The sequence below is a fragment of the Anguilla anguilla genome, chromosome 9 (genome assembly GCF_013347855.1).
Source record: "Anguilla anguilla isolate fAngAng1 chromosome 9, fAngAng1.pri, whole genome shotgun sequence".
NCBI classification, from domain to species: domain Eukaryota; kingdom Metazoa; phylum Chordata; class Actinopteri; order Anguilliformes; family Anguillidae; genus Anguilla; species Anguilla anguilla.
Window position 1 is genome coordinate 28,293,681 of NC_049209.1, and position 22,198 is coordinate 28,315,878.

General features: G+C 40.8%; 1 protein-coding gene across 4 annotated transcripts in view; it reads left to right on the forward strand.

Annotated features, from left to right (window-relative positions):
• LOC118236035 (sorting nexin-19-like) overlaps positions 1 to 22,198 on the forward strand; it is a 33,817-nt gene that overhangs the window by 6,354 nt on the left and 5,265 nt on the right. The window contains exons 8-10 of one of the 4 annotated variants that reach the window (XM_035434034.1): positions 549 to 705; positions 2,288 to 2,414; positions 20,973 to 21,157. In XM_035434034.1, coding sequence (XP_035289925.1) covers positions 549 to 705; positions 2,288 to 2,414; positions 20,973 to 21,157 — 469 coding nt within the window. Of the gene's footprint in view, positions 1 to 548; positions 706 to 2,287; positions 2,415 to 4,284; positions 5,228 to 7,190; positions 7,600 to 20,972; positions 21,158 to 22,198 lie in introns of those variants that run through there. The other 3 variants (XM_035434035.1, XM_035434036.1, XM_035434037.1) reach the window with 3 other exon arrangements.

Genomic DNA, 22,198 nt, shown 5'->3' on the forward strand with positions numbered 1-22,198 from the left:
GTGATGTCAAGTCAATGTACAGTGTACCCTGTGTATATACGTGATGTATATGTCTTCCTTCTATATCTTCCTTCTAACAATTATTGAGTATACTTGTGGTGTTTTCTTGTGTTGCAGAATTCCAACTGCTGTAGAATTATTATTCAATGCTTTGGAAATGAAATGTATCGTATTTCATGTGTGTTTAAAGTGAAAAACAGAAACCAGCAGACCCTGTGGCACTTCAAGACCGGGGTAGCCACCCGCACAAATAGAATGTGATGCAAGGATACTCAGACCTGGTCCTCGAGTCTGGTAGTATTGCTGGTTTTTTTTTCGATCGATGGTAGATTTATTGATTAATGGCCATTATTGGCCAGAGTTTCCACTCACCTGGTGTCCCAGGTCTAAATCAGTCCGTCATTAAATAGGTAGAATGAAAAACAGCAAGACTACTGGACACAAGATCCAGACTTCAGTATCCCTGACGTAGTCAGTCATTTCTGATATATTGACACAGTATTGATGTGTATTGCGCCTTCCTTTGTGTGTCTGCCCTGTTGGTGCAGGTGTTCAATGGCCTCTCCCTAACCGCCCTGGAGGGCTTCCTGAAGGAGCAGGAGAAGGCCCTGAGTAGGGCACAAGACCTCCAGGAGCCCAAGGGCAGCGAGGAGAACAGGGACCCGGTCAGCTCCGCGTGTCTGGAGAACAGAGTGCAGGGAGCTGGTGGGATACAGCACAATTCATTGTCTCGTTGTGCCTGTGTGTTTCATAATGTGTTTTCTGTTCAGTTGTTAGCTGCGTATAGGGTGAAACGTATCTGCCTTACTGCCAGTGCCTGAGGTGTTGTGTTGGTGTTGTGCTTGAGGCCCAAAGTGTTTTATGCTTTAACTTAAATACTAATAGAACTGAGAGAAAATTCTTGATAAACTTTTTCCATTTTAGACCATGTTGTTTTTGTTTTAGGGTGAACTTGGAGATTGAGTTAAGTGCACTTTAAAAAATAATAGGCATACAAAGGGAAACCTTTATCTTGAACTGCACTATTAATGTGTAGTTCAGAGATTATATTTCTGCTCTTAATGAAACATCAGATATGTCCTATCACCAGTTTTCAGTTTATTGTATCAAATTCCATCCAGGAATAATGCAATTTCTGCAATTGGTCTGCAATTGCTTCATACATCTTGATTATGCTACATCTTGTCTGTGTGCGTCTATCTAAAAATCTGCACCTCAGCTGTTTGGACACAAGAGGGCAGGTTCACATTATGCATGAGCCAGACTTTTTCCCAAAGGCACCCTCAGCTGGGGTCTAGAAGGAACATGCAAGACATTTCCTTGTCTTGTTGTGTGGTCAGAATAGGTTCATGCCACATTGTGTGGGATGCAGGTGATCTGGTCATCGGTCCTGACCTCTTTGTATTCAAATTTAGGGTATGGTGGGGGGTAGGCCTACTTCTTTGTACCCCTGAGCCTGGAACATAATCTTAATTGATTCAGTAAAGACAAAGATGCAAATGGTTTCAGTTTGAAACCCAGTTTTCAGATAGCAGATTTCTCTAGAATGATGTATAGTTTTTGTGATTAGGCTTTAATTTCATGTTGTCATGGACATTCAGGTGCAGTTAAAATGTACAGCCGACTTACAACTAAGAAGCTGCTTCTTTCTGTATTTATACATAGGTCTAGGTCTAGTAGTTGTTGTTTAGGTCCTAAAACATTGCCAGATAAGTTTTCCACAGTGCGTGTGTAGTAACAGTGGAAGACTCCCTCTTAACAGTGTTTTTTATTACAGTGCAAGTGTACACAAGTGCCCAAGGGTTCATAGTTAATATTTGCTCAACTTCAGTGTGTGATTGTATATTTGTGGTCAAAGTGGTTTAGGAACTTTTCTGAATTGTTTGTTTGCTGTGGTTCACACACAGTGTGTTTCTGTATGCTCTTAGTTACAGCTGCATAGGTCCTAAGTGTGACTGTGTTCTTGTATCTGCCGTGATACTGGCCTAGGTACTGTATGTATATCAACTTAAAATGATAGGATTTTATCTGGCATTTTCTTTGTCAAAATTCTTTTATTAACATGGGAATGCTCATTTGCTATACACCTGAAATTTCTTTTTTCAAACATATTCAAACTCACGTAGGTCCAATACAAAACAATGCTGTGATTTGGGACTGATATGGGAAGCATATAGTACCTCAGTTACTATACTACGTTATCTGCCAATGTATTTCTGCATTTCTAAGCTCTGGATTCACTGCAGTTAATGTTCTGTGTGTGAACGTGCGTTTGTGATCACTCCAGCAGAGACAGCGCTAGCAGACGTGGCCTTGAACATCCTGTGCTTGCTCATGAAGGACCAGTGGAGCTGGCTGTGCACTGAGAATGTCCAGAAGACCATCAGGCTGCTGTTTGGAACCTTCATTGACAGGTACCCCATCTGTGGCCTTATTTTACTGTGAGACCTTGTCACTTTGTATCTTTTTGGTGTGTGTATGGATGTGTGTGTGTGTGTGTGTGTGTGTGTGTGTGTGTGTGTGAGGGGATGGGCGTCATCCCTTTATGATTAAAACCAGCCTTTCTATCCAAAAGGATTTGGATTTAACATCATTGGACTTGAGTTTTAAAGTAGCTGCAGGGCTGTTTTCTGGCCATTCTCCTCTGACCTCTGCCATGAACAAGGCATTTTCGCCCAGAGAACTGCAGCTCACTGGATATTTGCTCTTTTTTGGACCATTCTCTGTAAACCCTAGAGATGGTTGTGCGTGAAAATCCCAGTAGATCAACAGTTTCTGAAATACTCAAACCAGCCCGTCTGGCACGAACAACCATGGCGCGTTCAAACTTAAATCACCTTTCTTCCCCATTCTGATGCTTGGTTTGAACTTCAGCAGATCGTCTTGACCATGTCTACATGCCTTAATGCATTGAGTTGCTGCCACGTTATTGCCTGATTATATATGTGCGTTAACGAGCAGTTGAACAGGTGTACCTAATGAAGTGGCCGGTGAGTGTATAGCGGAATGGTAGCAAAAACAAATTCAAAAGTCTGATGAAAATAATTATAGAAAAATACCATAAGTAACATGCTGTTGGAAACACAAATAGGTTGGAAAAAACATTTGAATAGAATATACTGGGCCTGATTCACAAAACTTTTTAATTCTTGTTACTTTTGTTCTTAAGAAAAGTGGAAACATACACAGACCTTCAATTTGTACATATCCCAGGTGTATCAGATGATGAATGCCACTTGTTCATAAGTTGGATGCGTGCACCTGTTCATTTTGATCAGCCTGAGGGAACACTTTAGTAATCCCGTAAGAGGCATGCCGCCTTGAAGGTCATGTGTATTGTGTGTTCATCGCGCTCCGGAAACATATCGGCACAGTCCTTATAGATATCAATGCCAAATTGTTTTTTGTTCATGTACATGTTCATAAGCGCAGTTAACCATCAAATCTGTTAGTTTTCATGTTTTGTGAACGAGGCTCACTGAGTTTGTCTGTTCTGGGAGAAAAGCTGCTTGGTAAAAATGCTTTGGATCAAATGGTGTAATTTGCTGTGGAGTGGTAAAACTTCTCTGGAAATAAATTTCAGATGAATGGAGCTAATTACAGCTGGACAGCATGCTGCAGCCTTTTAAGACCACAGTCATGCCAAGACTAATACTTGTTTGCACGCACAGTTTGCCTTGTGGCTTAGCAAGCATGCTTCCTCTTAATTTGAGTGAGCAGTTGTAGAACGTATGATTCTGTCAGTGGACCTGTACTCATTGCTCTATAATTTACAGTATTGTGAAAAAGTATGTGCCCCCTTCCTGATTTCCTCCATAGGATATTGCTTCAAAACCAAATTGTTCCTCCTCTTTGTCTGAGGATCCTTGGGTCACTAAAAGAGATGTGAAAGGACTCAAATTTCCTCATAGTGGGTGTGCATTATATTATCTTCTAGCCTAACAGCATTACCATACAAGTCTACATGTTGCAAATACTGCTCTGTAATTCAACAGTTTATGACTCGCTGACACAGTTCACACAGGCGATTTATGGCGTTTTTTTTATTTTTATGTCAGCCCTCCCACCTTGTAAAAAAAAAAGTTTTAGATCTACATGTAAAATGGGGTTTCATGCTAAAATAAAGGATAATAAAATAAATAAATACATTTAGGGACCAGTAAGGTTTTAGTGTGGACTCTAGTGTGGAATTTCCCCCTTTCCATGGTGTTTTTCTGCCCTGTTCCTGCATAGTCATAAGATGTGCCTGAATTCTATTTTGTTCCTAACACTGTTACTAACAAGGACCTGAACTGGAGAAATGGAAGTCAAGGTATCACTGCATAGGACAAGAAGTGGAGGACAAGTGGCTTGGACATTTATAGACATCCAAACAGTGCATTTATGAAACAAGGGCAGAAGTTGTCATTATTTGAAATGAATGCAGCACTGGAAGGTTCTCGGCCTCTGAAGGTTCCTTTCCTGGCTAGCTCTGCCTGTGACCTCTGTGCTGCGCATTCCGTCAGTACTGGATACACACGTATCCACTACACAGATGCAGGTCTGACCTGCTGGAGGCTGGATTTGCGCACTGTAGGAAGTGCCAGTGGCCTGTTGTTTCAGTCCCACGTGAGTATCTGACGGAGAGTGGAGTACAAAGAGAATAGCGGTCATTCCTTTTTGGGTTCCAAATTCCTTGTTTCTTCCTGCAACCACCTCATAAGAAAGGAAGCTGAGAGGATCAGTGCCATAGTTGACAGGGAACATGTCACAAATTAAAAAAAAATTTTTTTAAGATTCTCCTTTCTTGGCCTTGTTGCTTTGCTTCAATTCGACCAGCTGTCAGAGGTCATGGAAGGTGAATTGGGACTTTTTTTGTTGAAGCCAGATGTTTTCATGTTTTTGAATCTGTTTCTGCCTCTATCTTAGGTAAAACCATTTAAAAGGAACACTGTTTTTAACCGACTGTTTTTCAGTGGTGTATTTTATTGAGAAAATCATTGCCCCTGGTTTTTTTCCCCCCATCCATATTGTTTGTCTGTACTGTATAACTGGCAAGAAGCAGAAATCTTAATCTGGTCAGGTCAGGGGTCGTCTGACCTTTCCTTGTTAGAAACCTGAATGTAAGAAATAGTGCACTGCATGTGCTTTTCTGGCTGGAAACACGATCTGTAAAATACTGTAAATTAAAAAAATGTGGAGGGGAGGGCTGCTTGGCTATGCAGTAAAATGATGGCAAAAACGAGAATATAAGACATTCTTTGGTGTAGGGGTCTTGGAGAGAGATGAGATGGGGTCATCCTGGCTGACTGAATCCTTCCATGCGTGGTTCTACTGTTGTTGCGCACTTATGCGTTACCCTGCAGGGGTGCCACGTACCAGACTGTGAGGCCCATCCACCCCCATATCACAATTTAAACCCCCACAGGTTCATGTTGGCATCTTACACTGAGGAAGTTTGAAATTAATTTAAAGTGAAATTATGTTCACTGAATTAAAATGTTGAAAACCATCTGCATTCCAGCAGACTAGCTCCAGCAGGAATAGTTACCAATTTCCTAATTATGACAACATACAATAGTGTGGCTCTTCCTGAAGCCCTACACAAATGAAAACCTTGAGATCAGATAATAAGAAACTGTTCTTGTCGGTAGGATTCTTTGCAAAAGGCATGAAAATGTGGATCTGTTTGCTTTTTCCATGTTATACTTTTATACACAGTATTTCACAATTTATTAATTAAAGGCAGACCAAAAGTGAAATGGAATGCTGCCATTTTCATGTGTATTGAAGGCCAAAAATGCATAGTTTGCTGATTAATAGTTTTTTCCCCCTCAGTCTCAAGAGCGACTGGCAGTTATTTCTTCTGATTAATGATTATATTTGTCGCAGATGGCAAAACAGAGAATGTTGGAAATGGCAATTTCCTCTTGCGTATTTGTGTGTTTTTGTTTTTCTCTTTTTATGGCTCAGCCTTAAAGTTTTTTTTATTTTTACATATTCGGAGTTTGACTGGTTCTTTTTTCTGTTTTCCTTGAAGAAGACATGAGCACCATAGGTACACTGTACATATGTTACATATGTAAGTGGACTGTTTTTTTTTTTTTTTTTTTAATCTCAGAGGTGCTGAATCTAGCATTGTTTAGAATTATGGTTTTGCTTTTATTGCCAAACTGCTAAATAGAATGTTAACGACCTACCCCTGTTTGTGCTTTTGTGTTTAATACCAGATTTTTACATCATTCATTCTTTTATGTTAAGCAGAGAAAGTGAGTTGAGACATGACACGTGACCTCCAAACAGCAATGTTGAAAGCAGTCAGCTAGGCTGATGAATTTGGTTCTATTTTGTCTGATAAAGGTAAATAAGGATAAGGTATAGTGCTTATTCAAATGGCTTACAGAAGTGAGAAACTAAATGTTGTGCATGCTTTGAATCATTAATATACATATTTAAATGAAAAACGGCACATTAAACAATGCTAGGTATCACATTAAATAAAACCTGCAGTGAAACTGACAGAGAGGGAATAATGGTAATAATTGTTCATAAAAGAAATGACTCCCTTGGGTGCAATTTCTTACAGTAGCTACTGTGTTACAGTGTGAAAGGCTGAAAATCTGAGCAATTCAAGTGGGGTTTGAGAGTTTAAGGCAGCGAGGTGGTGAAGAAGTGCACTAAGCAGTGGTGATCTAGGCACAGTCAACTATACTGCTTCCTGCTAGCACTGAATCAAGCATCAGAAGCAAGGAGCCATCATCCCAGTGACAACTCTGGGCCTGTGTGCAGACTTTGGCTGGACGCAAGGTTCATAAGTGAGGACTGTGCATTGGCTGTGCTGTTTAAGGTACACGACAGCCAGGACTGGATACTGGATGAAACAATCCCAGCTCACAATGTTTAGCACGAGACTATCACTTCTCCTTTAATGACTTGGGTTACCCTGGAACAGCCCAAATAAGTTAATAAAGGCTTCAAAATAATCCTCTGGAGAGGTGGTTACTCCCTGATGATAGAGTTATGTTATGATCATGTATGATCGTTGCATTATATATTTATATACAGTATTTACTTATTTATAACAATAGATCTATATAGATCTGACTATGCCTGCTGTACATTAAAGCGGACATACATTGACAGAAAGGCCCAGTCTGTAGGCTTTTTTCACCACAAATTGTATTCTGAAAATAGTGTTTCTCTGTCCTCAGAAATGATTGACAGGACTGTCTTCTGGTCCTCTGGCTGGTGATGGCTCTCTGCGATTCGAGCCGGATGGGTAGTCTCCACCATGCTGCAGAGCACACAGAGGGCTGAACCTGATACAGCCAAACGCCGGCTTATTTTAATTCCTATAATTTGTAAATAAGTCTTATCCCATGACCTTCACAGAGAACCCATGTCCCAGTGGTGTCTGGTTGCATAACCCAGCATTAGTGTTGACTAACTCCTGTGTAAATCATGAGGTAAATATAACACATTTCCCCTTAAGGTGTGAACTGGCTGTTGTAGTATGTCCTGGAAGTCCAGGAGAACTGAAGGAATAGCACAGAGGGAACTAAGCTGTCTTATAGAAAAGAGTTTATCGGGCTCGCATAAAAATACCTGATTTCAAGGTTTTGTTAATGGCATAACAGAACATTGATTATTACCAAATTATATTCAGTCTTTGCCAATATAAAAATATATATTTGTTATACATACTCTTTGCAAAAATACACATTTGCAGAATAATGACATGCATTTTTACTGATGCAATAGCTAAAGTAAAATGGTTTAATAATGTTATTTCTAAAGTCTGTTTCTAGAAAGCTGGTGTGTTTTGATGTGCACTTTTGCCAAATCACTGAGCTGTCCCAGGACTCAGGGCGTCGTTGCATGAAGTCTGTGCTCTGCATGGGGGTTTTTTGCCCCTCTTCATGCCCTCTTTTTCCTTCATTTACCTACATTTTATTTTAAGGCCAAATTGATACTGATAAACAGCACAGTGGGGTGATGGGGGACTAGTGGCAGATTGATGAAGGGAGGGCTGCTTTTGTGGCTGCTGGGAGGTAGTGGGGGGCAGTTTCTGTCTACATAAGTTGAGTTTGCTGCAATTGTGTTGCAAAATTTCGCTGATCTCGGCAGACCATTTTTTAAAAAGCAGCCTGGGTTCCTCCTTTAGTAAACCAGGTCCAGTTCTGTCCAGAAGTTAAGGAATGGAGCTGAAAAGAATTCTGGGCATCCAAGAGATCGACTGCACCATCTCACATATGTGGACCCTGAACTGTGTCCCTTTTAAGGAAAAAGAAAAGGGAAAAAAAGGAAGAAAAAAACAGACCTGGTGGCCATCCAAAATCCAATTTTTTTTTGACTCACTTGAGAGTTCCTTCTGCCTTGTTTTCCAAATACCTTGTTAAGTACTCAAGAGCAAGTGTTTTATTTGGAGAAAAAAAAGACTTGGTTTGTCTCATTTGTTTTGCCCTGCTGCCCCACTGCCCTTGTTATTACTGAAGACTTTGCATTGGGCAGATGGCACACAAGAGACAGCCTCTTCTGTGACATACCTTGCCTATCATAAGGCATTTCAGCAGAACTTCCCACCTTTTTATTACCATCTGCTCAACAGATGCGGGACATTACATGTCAAATGAGTCATTTGAGTTCTTAATGTCCAAAACTCTCCAGGTCCTTGCTTAGCAAAATATTCGTCTACAGGGGAAACAGTATTTTGGGAGAGAGAGAGAGACAGTGTGATATACCAGATTCCCACTGCTTGATACAACAGCAGAAGTGTACATACATTTCTCTTTATAGGTACATTGTGTGGTTACTGGGCAGTGCATCCTACATTCTTTGATGATGTTATGAAGAGACCCCTGATCAGGAGTTGAATTTTGTCTGCGCTAAGTCCAAATATGGCCATCAGCCCCTTTGGGCAGCATGTGATTGGTTACAGTTCTGGCTGATGGGAGGGGGGGGGGGGGGGAGCAGGGGGAGGTGTTGGTCGGCAGGTTTGTCCAAGACTCATTATGCAAGGACTAGTGACTTCACAGCTTAGCTAGAGGACTGCTGAATGAAAAGAACTGGCAGCTGCTTGGCCTTCCTTTGGAAGAGATGCATGCTTGTTAGGACTCTCCTGAAACTGACCAATGATGTTTCACTGGTGGGACAGGCTCACAAATCTGACTGGACCTTTCAGTTCTTGAGAAAAAAAAAGGCGTTTTGCAATCGATTATTAGGCTGACATTAGGACATTTATTGACCAGTGTCATATTTCTGGTTCTAAGTATAAGTAAACATCTGGATCAAAATGGTACCAAGCAGAAACATGTTTGTGTTCTGAGCTGGTCTGGAACCAAATGAATTCCATTTCGCTGAACTGGAAGGCTGTGTGCTTTAATTCAGTATTTTTTCCCCCAAGTGTGAGTGTCTCCTGCTTTCCCCTGGGCGTGTTTTTTTCCACGTAACATAATGCAAAATGCCTTTCTCTGTCGCGGAGACTTTTCTCCAAACCCAGTCTGAATCTCTGACCCTGAAGTGGAGATTCCGCAGATTTATAACGGCACAGAGTGTTTTCTTAGCGCCAAGGTCTTTTGCGCTCCCTCGCATGCTTCAGTGAGAAGAGACGTGCTCTTCGCCTGCGGATGAGGGTCTCCGTGGGAGTCTGCTACAGCTGCGCCGAGGTCTTCATTTTTAATGCACGTTCGCCTGTCAGACGACTGTTACACAACAATTTAAGATTCCAAGGGATGAAAAAGTGTAAATCAAACGGTGGGGCATGCCCTTGGATTGAAATATACGGCTTTGTATTGAAATAAGTAATCGTCGTCTGAAACAACAATGCAAGAGTTCACAATGCATGGGCACAGATATAAATTACTGCTGCTTTGATGTATTACAATATTTAAAGAAATTATATATAGAGAATTATATATAGAGAACTGTGGCCCTCTCTCTCCCATGTCCTACTGTCCTGAGCTTATAAGGGCTGTGGCAGCTCCGAAGATGTGATCAAGACAGCAGCAACACAAAAGTTTTGCCATTACTTTGGAATTGTTTATAACAAAACATCAAAATAATTCTATTAATATTTAGGCATATTTATTATTTGATATAATAATTTGTGTCACTATTTTCTGATTATATATACGTATATTTATCACTATACATTTTCCAAAAAGCTGACAGAATATTGTAGCATATTTCATTTGCGTAGGGGCAGGTCTGTCTGTTCCAGCAGAGGGGTCATCAGTGAACATAACATGCGAGGAGGAAGGCATTTCATTTGTGATGTGGGTTGCTTCCCTCTTTCTTTGTATGGTTTATACCTCTACGCTATCTGCAAGGCAAAATAAGCCTCTGACACTTTTATTGTAATGTATAAGCATGTTCTTGGATGTGAGTCTCAGGGACTTGACTGGCTGATGCAGACTTAGGCTCCACCCACAGAGGGGTCCACCCAAGCAGGCCTTTGCCCTAGGGGACAAAAATGCAACACTGTGGATTCATCCTCCTGTGCCGCTGCTCCCTCTCAAACTACTATAAAGGGCTGTCTGCCCTCCCTCTCACCCTCCAGCAGCCCGAAATCAGTGCAGCCCCAGGGGCCCGCATTCCCAGACACACAATGAGATGTCTATATCAAGCTGCCTGTTGACAGACGCAGTGGGTCGGAGGGATGCAGCTCCCACCCTGCTCCCCCTCCAGCCGAAAACTCAGAAACTCGTGATGCAAGAACCCCCAGACCGGCCCGGCCCGGCCACAACGGCCCACAGAGGATATTTTTAGAATCCTAAAAAGGGGGCTTGAGTGGTAACACAATCCCATGGAGTAACATGAGCAGGACACGAGCTCATGTCATAAACATTCAGTGACATTAGGTCATCGAGTAATGCGGCCCTGCTCCTCTCCTGCACTCTCTCTCTCATCCAGAGGTTTGCTTGCCAATTTTGATTCAAAAAAAGGTCTCTGTGAGATCGTTTTTCCACAAATGGTAACGTTCCACTGAATGAAGGGGGCCATCATCTCAACTGTTGGATTTCTGTCAACAGACAATTTTTTTATTTGTGAATCCGTGTGTTATTGGCATTTAGTAAATAGGAATTGTAAATCCAGGCCAAATATTTCTTCAGTGGCTTGAGATTGTGACCCATTTTCAATGCGTTTAATGATTTAACTATATTAAATCTAAGATTATGTTTATTTTATGTTGCATTTGAAGGAATTAAATACAGTCTAAGTACCTGCCTAGCACTGGAGGTGCATGACTAAGTTTGAAGATTGAAGTAAGATGAATTAGAAAAATTGTTTACTGTTCCCCCTTATTCTAATATTTGGAATCAGCCATTATGCTGTGCTTTTCTGTCACCTCTGCTCCACATGTGTATCCACCCATCCTCCCATACAATCCCTTGTGAACCTGTACCTATTTCCCACAGTACAACCACACAGTACTATAGGAGAGCTAGTGCTGATTGGAGATGAGCAGCCCTCACTGACTGTAAGTACTACATTCAGGACAACAGTGTTACTGCCGCAGCCTGAAACACACTTATCTAAGCTGGTCATATTTATTTTATTCCTAGATTGTCAGGACTGTTCTGCATTGTCCTCTTCATTGAAGAAGGAAAACCTGTGGAAGTGATTGTGGTTGGCTGCTCCTCTGTATATCCATATTTGCATGTGCCCTGCTTCTCCTTAGGGTTCAGGATATTTGCTAAACAGCCAGCTTGGATTGCGCAGGTATGCCTCAGGGGCCTGCGCTTGGCTCCACCCTGGCTGTAGTCGCGCAAGGCGAGAAATACATGCCTCTAATAGGGAGTTGGAGCAGGGGTTGGTTGGTGTGAGGTGGTGGTTTTCATAAATGTTAGTTTTAGACACCTGTTTATACTGGTTATTTCAGTGGTAAATCATTCTGGAAGCAACGGTTTTAATATGTCTCTGAGCCCTGATTCATGGCTCGCCTGCAAGTTTCATCACACCCCAGAATGGCCGGTTGGCCGGCAATGACAACTGAGAAGTCATTCCCCTGCTGTTGATTTTTTTCAGCATTATTGGCTGTAATTGGGAGTGCACATTATTCATACTGTATGCCTACTTTTTGGAGGCACATTATATTGGACTTTATTTGTATATCCGAAAGAGGTTCAGCCGGTCTGGCCATTGCATTTCTTAGACTGCGTGTCAGAAGGAGCTAGAGACCACGTGCCCCTGGAGATTCCTTCTAATAAAAACCCCCCAGCTCCCGTCACATGCTCAGCAGACTCTGAAATATAGGTGTCAGGAGGCCAGTGCCTGCAAAAGCCAGTCTCCGGGAGGCTTTGGACGGATGACAGCCCCAGTGTCAAAACACTGGTGAGATTGCTGTTAGTTGATGGCCAGAAGACAAAGTGGGACAAACATTTAGCAGTATCTGTAATTTCATCTCTCCAAATCAACTAGAAGGGGTGGGATGGGGGTGGGGGGGTGGGGGGGGGGGGGGGGGGGGTACTGCACTCTCAGCGGCCTCTGGATGCCAAGCAATGCAGATAGAACACTGAGAGTCTCCCAACACATGCCAGAGGACATCAAGCAACAGAATTATAGTACTACAATCCAGAAAATAAATTCAGTTTTGGGCTTTGGATTTGCATGCAGTCTTTAACCAGAAAGCTGACCTCCTTCAGTCATTCAGTATCCACGGCGCAAATGGTTACATTAAAATGGTTACATTAAAAAAAATGTTCAGCTTGGCCCTGCACTGTACATAGCAATGCCTGGGTATACATGCTTGGCATTAAAATCCGTAGATGAACAATGCTGTTTGTCGCTAAAAACATTAATGTCAAAGTATTATTATTGTTTGTATATTATGAATTTTCAGCCCAGTAATTTTTTTGTAATGACGAGAATAACTAAAATGTTCAACATCTGTAACACCCATGAAATCCATGAAAATCAGCCTGATACAATGCAGTATGTACTTATCGCTACAAACTTTTACCTAGTTTTATACATACAAATGCTACAATTATTATTTTAGCTGTATCCGAACATTCATTGAAACAGCAACATTGAATATTTAGAGTTCTATATTAACTTCAGACCAGGCTTGCTATTACTCCCTATGGGGGCACATGCACACGCGGAAATATTTCACATCCGTCTGGTCAATTTCTGGTCACAAAATTTTAACAATGCGCAGACGTGTTGAAATGCTATTGGATAGATTTCTGTTCTCTGGTGGCTGGGCCTAGTACTTTCTCTTCCCTGTCCTTCCGCTGAAGGCTATTATGAGCTGGCCAATTTTAAACTTGAAATAAAAATATGTACCATCACTTTCTGAGGTTCCTACTGCAATCAAACAACAATTTGGAATATGGTTTTTATAAGAGGTTTCGCTGGTACCAAAATTGAGATAAATTAGTATGTTCTTTTTCTTTTTCCCCTTTAAATTTTTAAGATGTTTGATATCATCCCTCCGGGCTGTGTAGTTCTCTGTAACTCTGTGACTGTTTCTTGTTCTGGCTTCTTGCCCAGAAAATGTTCTCAGTCCGTATCAAGGTAATATCTGACTTTTTCGGTGAAAGATGCAGTTTTTTCTTGATGTGTGTAAAACAGTGTTATTTAATAAGGAATTTAATTTTAAATCTACAAGCTATGAATTCCTTTTCATAAATGTAGTACCAAAGTTACATAATTATAATCAAAAATTCATGCTTACAATTCATTGTACATTCATGCCCACATCCTCGTGGGAGAGGAGCCATGAATAGGGAAGCTGAGAGGTGACACTGGGCAATGATAAATAAAAAACACATCACAAAGAAATTTCAACTGGTATCCAAAAATAAAAATATGATTGCTGAATGAGTATCATAATGTGAGCAGAAATATGTTTATCTCTACAATTGAATCCCAAAGGTTGGAAAATCATGGAGATGTCAAACTAGGTCCAGCCAATAGGGGCAGAATTCTTGTGCTTTCAGCAACTCTGAAGCCTCCTCAGAGTCTTGGCTGAGTCACGTACCACCTCTCTATGTAGTAACTACCTCTTACCACACAGTGGCAGGCCACACCTATGAAGTATTTCCACATTAATCGCATACATCATAATGGTTATATTTATATATGTATATACACATACGGTATATATATATATATATATATATATATATATATATATATATATATAAATATATGCAAAACCATATGCATATACTGTATGTGTGTGTGTGTGTGCGTGTGTGTGTGTGTATATATATGCCAAAGCCAAAAGCTAAAACAGAGAGAGAGAATTATTTGGGATTTATTTTTTTCAATTTAGTCTCAGTTTGAATGATTCTGCCTTCAAAATCCAGACCAATCAACATCCAGCCAACACACAGTATTAATGACTGTGAGACTCCCAGGCCCTTGTGCGGGAACACTATGGCCCTGGTGTGCAGCCCCTGCCACGGTCACTGCTGGGAGTGTCACACTGTGGGATCTGCAGTCCTTCCCCATTGTGTCACAGTCTGACCCTGTGGCAGGTCTGCATTTGCCTAAGCAATTGACTGCCAAATCGGGGAGGGGTGAACTGGAGTGACCCCTATAATTGTCGCACAGATGGGAAAGAGTCATACAAAACGCAGGTCACCGCCCTGCCTCCTCTGGGGGGTGCTCTCAGGCTCCTGGACACACTGAGGCCTACGTGCTAGTGCTAAAGGTGCTAAACTGGTCTAGTCTCTGATGGGACTGTCTTCTGTTATGGCTCATCTAATGACCCCTCTGCTAACTGCACAGCAAAGTTCACTGTGTTAAATCAACACTGATGAACTCTGACAGCATATTTTATTCATTTCTGGCTTGTGTAAACTCTGTTCAAGCTGAAGTGACGGTTTTACTGTGCAACACTTAACACATTGTGATTTTGTTTGTAAACTAGGCATGCTTTCCCGATGGTTTGGTTGACACTGAACCGGGCTTGCTTTAGTGTACAGTCTGTAACATTTATCTTTGTCAGGCAACACAAAACTGCAAAGTGCTTTTGATTTGAAATGAGTAATATATATATATATATGTGTGTGTATATATATATATATATATACACTATCGTCCACTGAGAAATCTTTGTTCATATTCATATTTTATTCAAATATAAGTATAAGACCTGCACGACTTGCTGTTGTTAAAGTAACCATGAATTCTGCTCTATACCAAAAAAATCTTAAGGAGAATGTCCGTGAGCTGAAGCTGAAGTGTACTGTAATTGTATACTGTAAGGCAGTGATCCAAAATAGAAAAGCAAGTCCACATCTGAATGGTTGAAAAGAAACAAAATTAAAGTTTTAGAGTGGCCTAGACAAAATCCTGGCTTGAAGGAGATGCTGAGGCAGGACCTGAAACAAGCAATTAATGCTTGAAAACCTACCAATGTGTCTGAATTAAAGCAGTTCTGCAAAGAGGAGTGGGCTAAAATACCCCCACAGCAATGTGAAAGACTGATGTCAAATAATAACAAGCATTTGGTTGCAGTTAGTGCTACTAAAGGTGGTGCAACCAGTTAAGTTTCATGGGTGATATGGGTGTTTTCTTTAAATTAAATGATACTTTAAAAATGTGTTTTGTGTTTGCTGAGGTTTCCTTGTCTAGTATGACATTTGTGTAAAGATCTGAAACCATTCAGTGTGACAAATATGCAATAATAGAAATCAGGAAAGGGGCAAATACTTTTTCACGGCCCAGTACACACACACACACACTTAATTTTGTGTTACTCAGAACTAACTGGGCAGATTGAGAAAATGGTTATTTATTTGCCATTTTTTAACCCATGCTTCCCTGGAACAGTTCATCCTGGGATATGGTCAAATTGATCTCCACTATAAAGTATATTTAAAAAAAGCATCCATCTGATACCCACTCCAAGTGTCTTGTTCAGCTTCAGGGCATCTAACTCTGATTCACTGCAAGGATTAAAGTCAGCTGCCACAGGCAAGGCCATCTGGAGGCAGTTTGGTGTTCTGGCACAGCTACGCGAAGTGGTAGAGGAGGCAACTAAGTGGAATGTGAATATGTGCAAATCTGTTTGGTTTTAATTTCTTTTTAGATCAAAGTAGATTTGTTACAAGTAAGTAAGCCCACGGACAGGTCCTCAGTAGATCTCTCTTGGGGGCCCAGAGTGCCTTGATTGAAGGGCCCTGTGGGGTCATGCATTGCTGAGCTTGTTCCCTGCTAGTGCAGACCAGTCACAGAGGCAAAGCAGGAAAAATATTATGAAGTTGCTCAGGAGAAACACTTGGTTCCTATAAAGACTTCCTCTGGGGTTTTTTTTTTTTTTCCGAAAAGAGTTTCTTTGCATGTAATGGTTGAATTAAAGAGTACCTTCACAGACTGTGATATTATGCCTTTGATTGTTCTGTCAAATAGATTAAGCAAGGCAGGCCTTGGCAGCCCTGACAGGCCATTCCATCCCCATGTAGCTGCAGGTCTATGATGGAATTATATGCGGAGCCGTTTGCCCGAATGCACAGCCCACGTGCATCTTCAAAGCACATCTGCGCCGGGCACTCTTTCCCTCCTCTTTTCACTTGGCTCGTCAGGCTCTCTCGTTACACTCCCCTCCGTTTCCCAGAACAGCATCAGAATTTAAAGGGAAAATATCTGGCCTGGATTGAATTGCCGGATAAACGCAGACCAATTTTAAAAACATGCAAAGTGCCGGATTAAAATACGTTGTGGCAGCCAACATTATTTATGCAGAAGTGTAAAGTGCTGATTTACGACGCTGACCTTAGCGTACACTGTCATTTTAATCGCATGTATTTGAAGTCTGTTCAAATCAATATTAAAAAGATAACAGTATAGTTTTATAGTTTGACTATACAATTTTAATATTAATTTCAACCATTTTAAACATAAGCCTAGTTTCTAATTTTATCACAGTTGACCATTTTATTTGCAAGAGATTTTACTTTTCTGTGATTGGCAAGAAAGTAAAAACAAAGTGGCATAGATTTCATAATTGACAATTAAACTGTCTCCTCCAGAGCGTCATTTTTCTATGTGTGTTAGTGTTAGTATAAATGACACGTGCAGGCAGATTCAACCAGATCCAATAGTGGTGACAGAGGATCTATTTTATGCCTACCAAATATGGTCCTTGTGTGTAAAACGTTTGTGGCCAGTTAACTAAAATATTTATATTGCCCAGTCATTTGTAAATGATAGGGTGCTTTGTAGTGATTAGCAGAGATAGTTCCTTTTTGTGATTGGCAAGAAAGTAAAAACAAAGTGGCATAGATTTCATAATTGACAATTAAACTGTCTCCTCCAGAGCGTCATTTTTCTATGTGTGTTAGTGTTAGTATAAATGACACGTGCAGGCAGATTCAACCAGATCCAATAGTGGTGACAGAGGATCTATTTTATGCCTACCAAATATGGTCCTTGTGTGTAAAACGTTTGTGGCCAGTTAACTAAAATATTTATATTGCCCAGTCATTTGTAAATGATAGGGTGCTTTGTAGTGATTAGCAGAGATAGTTCCTTTTTGAAAATGAGTTTTAACTAAGAATAAATTGAAATTCAGTTGGGAGCAAGAAATATTGATGTATTTCTATGTGGTCTTATTTTAAATAGTCATTGACCTACCTGAGCCAAGGAAAGGAAAGATTTTGGTGTAAAATGATTATCAACAGGCAATACAAAGAAAATATGGGAAGACCCCAAGTGACATTTGAAAATAAAATGGATCAAGGTATTTTTTGGAAAGATAACTGTCGTTGGTTAGCATTGCTATTGCTGAAACTGGTAAGACATCTTACAAAAAGTATTTGAGGTGCTTGCAGCATTGAGACCAATATTTTAATTGTGCCATATGGTGCAAAAATTCCATGTTTGGCATGTTTATTTATTTATTTATTTATTTATTTTGAATGGACGTTGTTTGTTTGTTCCTCCTCTTCCTCTGTTCCTTACCTGATCATTGATTTAGTGACACATACAGTGGTTTGCCTTATGTAACCTGACAGAGATGTTTATGGTGAGCGCCTTGAAATCCAGGGGAGTCCAAGTCTTGCCCGGAGCCTGCCATCATTGCAGCGCCAATTACTCAAAGACGCAATACCCAGGAAGCTGACAGCATGGGGGATGAAAGGAAACATGTGGATTTAATAAACAGTCAAACAGCATGCAGCCGTCCTATCCTGTAACCTACGAGAAGAGCGTGGTACCTCGTAGACACAACGTATCGAATCCCCAGCACGGAAATGAAAATAAATTGGAGGGCTGGGGGCGCAGCGCGAAGCATGGAGATGGGTTGCCTCATTCGCATTCGCAGGGCAGACCCGTTCATCATCACGTTTGCCAGACGCGCGTCCGGTTTTTATTTCCTCGCTGAAGTTCTTTATCCGGGCCTTATATTCCCCAAACTCCGACCTTTCAGTCAGGAGAAAACGGGTTTTCACCACGTATTATTATTAATGTTCCCTCTGGATTCATTTAACAGGCAGAGAAAATAAGCATATATTTCCGATTGGAAAATAATAACCACGATGTCCTGTGTATTGTAGTAATGTCCTGCAGAGAGAAAGAGTGAGTGAGTGTGTGTGTGTATGTGCGCGCACTTGAAACTCCTGTATAGCCTCCCAGCACCCCTGAAATATTGATTGCGTCTCCCGGCTATAAAACACGCAGTCACATGGGGGATAGTGAAGGCGGCACTCTACCGAGAGCCACAAGTTTCCACAAACGTTCAGCTTTGTTAAAAAAGAGAATTAATCTGCGCGAGTCTGCGCTTTTGCCGGTGCCAGCGGTGTTACGTAAAGATGATTAATCGAGCCCGCCAAGGGTTTTCAAAGCGGACTTGAATGGATGCGTGTCAGTGAGGCTTCCTGTGGCGAAACTTGGAAGCGAGGGGGGACAAAAATGTACTGTGTGGATTTATAAAAATGAAATTCCTGTTAATATAAAACTTTCCTTTAGTCAAATCGGCTGCTAACTATTGTAAATCATTGGCGTTAACAAGCTGGTGATACACTACGCAAAACAACGTGCCCAGTAACGGTATTGTTTTTTTTCCATTAAAACTTCAGTTGAAACCTTTTCCATTTAACTTCCATTAAAGTTGTCTTTATTTGCTGTTGCTACATTGTTGGATTTTTAGGAAATATTTAAAGCCAGATGTACCAATTCTATCAAATGCATTAGGGTTTGCATGTGGAATGCACCACTTTACCAATGGCATCAGTAGAATTCTTAGTTTTGCTGTGGCTGAACACTTCTGCTTATTCTTAAACTTTGAGTCTGCCTTTTAGTTGTGTAATAATAGTGAAAAAACTACCTAAGCAACACAAGCAGCATAAAACAGGTATTAGTCGTATCTTTTGTAAGGATTGTTTTGGGATGAATAGGCTTCTGCACAGTTTTTTTTAAATCTCACAAGCATACAGGGTTGTGAAGCCCAGATGTGAGACCTTCACCATGTGATGGCTGCAGGGCCGGTCTTTCTGTTATAGAACACAGTAAATTGGAAGGGTGTGATGGAAACTGAGCATAAAGATCCGCACCATCCTTTCCCTCATGACCAGCTCACCTCCTCTGAACTGCTAGCCTTGCGGAGTGCGGAAATCAAAACGTTAGAGTCAATTCAGTTATGCAATTCAAAAAGCACACGATGGACAGGAAATCCTAAGGAAAATGCACATGTAGGGACTTGTTTTCTTTAAATGTTTTTGTGGAGTTCTCCAAGTTATGGTATACCCTCTGTTGTGAGCTATATTAATTCCTTATGTCATGGTTTTATCTTGCTTCTATCAAGTATGATGAATTCTGAATGTTGAATATTGCTTAAACTTGTGGTCTGCACTCTTGTTAAATTAAAATAATGCACTGTGAATGCATTTTACGCCTTTAAAGATGATTTATATAATGTGTTGTGATCTTATGATTTGTTTTCTATTATCCAGTTTTTTAAAATACATTTTTAAACTATTTTGTAACTGTGTTTTCTTACTTCTCTGTCCAGAGTCTGCATTTATTCAGTCTACACACTCAGTCTACGTTGCCACTCATTTTTACTAAAAAACGCACATGAAAATAATCTCTATTTTTATGTGTCCTCTGCCTAATTTATTTTTATTTTTATTATTATTTAAAGGTAGAACATTAGTATAAATATTTAATTGCATTATTTTTTCAGCAAGAGGTAGCATGCCAATAGGCTGAGACATTAGCACATGACAACAAGGAGGATTTTAATGCATTTTACTGAAAGGAATCGTAGCAATATCATTCTTGAACCTTTTGTATTATTTGGGAAGTGTACTTCTCTATTCAGCACAAGTATGACAGAATGTAAGTTTGTAAAGCCTATGGCTTCATGGGTCGAATAGGGCTGTCACACAGTGCATAATACCTCTGATGGCCTCACTCCAGGCAGAGATTTATTTTTTGCCTTTAAAGGTAGACCCTGAGATATTACATAGAAGCAGAACGAGTAACGCCACAAATTGGTAAAAAATGGAGAAACAAAAAAATAATAATAAAAACCCCGTTGTGAACACAGCACGTTGTGTTTTGCAATAGATCTGCATTGCGTGCAGCATCTTTCTTATGTTTCATGTTGCGCTCATTTAAGGCTGCCAGATGTCCGGTTTTCAAATTATGTGTACGTGTCTGGAATGTGATCCTGACCAGATAATATAATGTCTGGTCTGAGTCACTGATGGAAGAAATGTACTGGTAGTTTGTAGTGAATTTGCTTCTCAATCACCCTCCATTCTGCTAGAACCCCTCCCGATCCACCATCAGTCCTATCAGTATCAGCACCCTCCACAAACCCCCCCCCCCCCCCCCCCCCCCCCCCATACTGCAGTCGGCTCCAACAGCACCTCACCTCATTCACAATTAAGCATCCAGCTGCACATGGTGTCCGGTAATTATAGTATTCTGTAGACTACGTCACAACAGCAGTGTAAGGTGCGTGTGCGTGATGGTGGTGCACACGGTGGTCACCAGGTTGATTGACCTTTCCTGTGTTTGTGTGACTCCAGGTGGCTTGATGTGGGTATGGCTAACCTGACCAGTACCCCTTGCTGGGTAATCTACCTGCGGGTTCTCCAGGAAGCCGTTTGGCCCGAGGGAACCCTCCCCACTCAGCCGCGGCCCGCCCGCAGCAGCCAGCAGAAGGAGGAGACCAGACAGCAGTCCTTGCAGTGTCTAATGAAACTGCTTCCAGGTCAGTCACTGTTGAAACTGTTCCTAGGTCGGTGTCTAATGAAACTGCTTCCAGGTCATTCGCTATTGAAACTGTTCCTAGGTTGGTGTCTAAAGAAACTCTCACATCAGTATCTATTGAAACCTTTCAAAGGTCAGTTTTACCTTTTTTTCCATTTTAATCTTGGTGTTTTGTTTTAGTCAATGGGTTTACAAAAAGGCAAAACATGAATGGCAAAAGAACAGAAATCTCTCTCTTCTCCTCTTCTCAATAATATGCAATTTGAATTCAGTATATCTGCTGTCATTGTCACTTACAGTACAGTCTGTAAGTATTTCAACAGTGACACAAATGTTGTTTATTTGGCTCTGTACTCCTGCACATTGGATTTTTAATGAAACAATGAATATGAGGCTTAAGGGCAAACTGTCAACTTTAATTTGAGAGTATTCACATCCATACTGAAAAAATTTTGTTGGAATTATTATGCCCCCCCCCCCATTTTTTGGGAGTCTACTGTAGGTATGAATGCAAATTCATGAACAGCTTAATGGTGTTTTGATTTATATATGGTTGGTTTGCATACTTAGATTACCTTTCATTCATTTTTATTTTAATGTGTGAGAAGTTGGCATGCTCATATTATACACTCAAATGAAAATGTTTTATTTGGTAAATGGACTGCATTTATATAGCGCTTTTATCCAAAGCGCTTTACAATTGATGCCTCTCATTCGCCAGAGCAGTTAGGGGTTAGGGGTTAGGTGTCTTGCTCAAGGACACTTCGAAATGCCCAGGGCGGGGTTTGAACCAGCAACCCTCCGATTGCCAGACAATCGGTCTTACCTCCTGAGCTATGTCGCCCCTATTTCTCTTTCATGTTTACAATCATTGAAATCATTATCAGGCAAATGTCCATAACTTTTTGTCCAAATTACTGGTGGATAACCAAGTCCATCTGTGACAGATCAAAAAAAAAAAACGTTTGTAAGACCAAAGCTGTAGGGAAATAAATGTTAGCCTTTAGTACGGTTATAGAAGCAGAAGGGAGTAGAAGCTTCA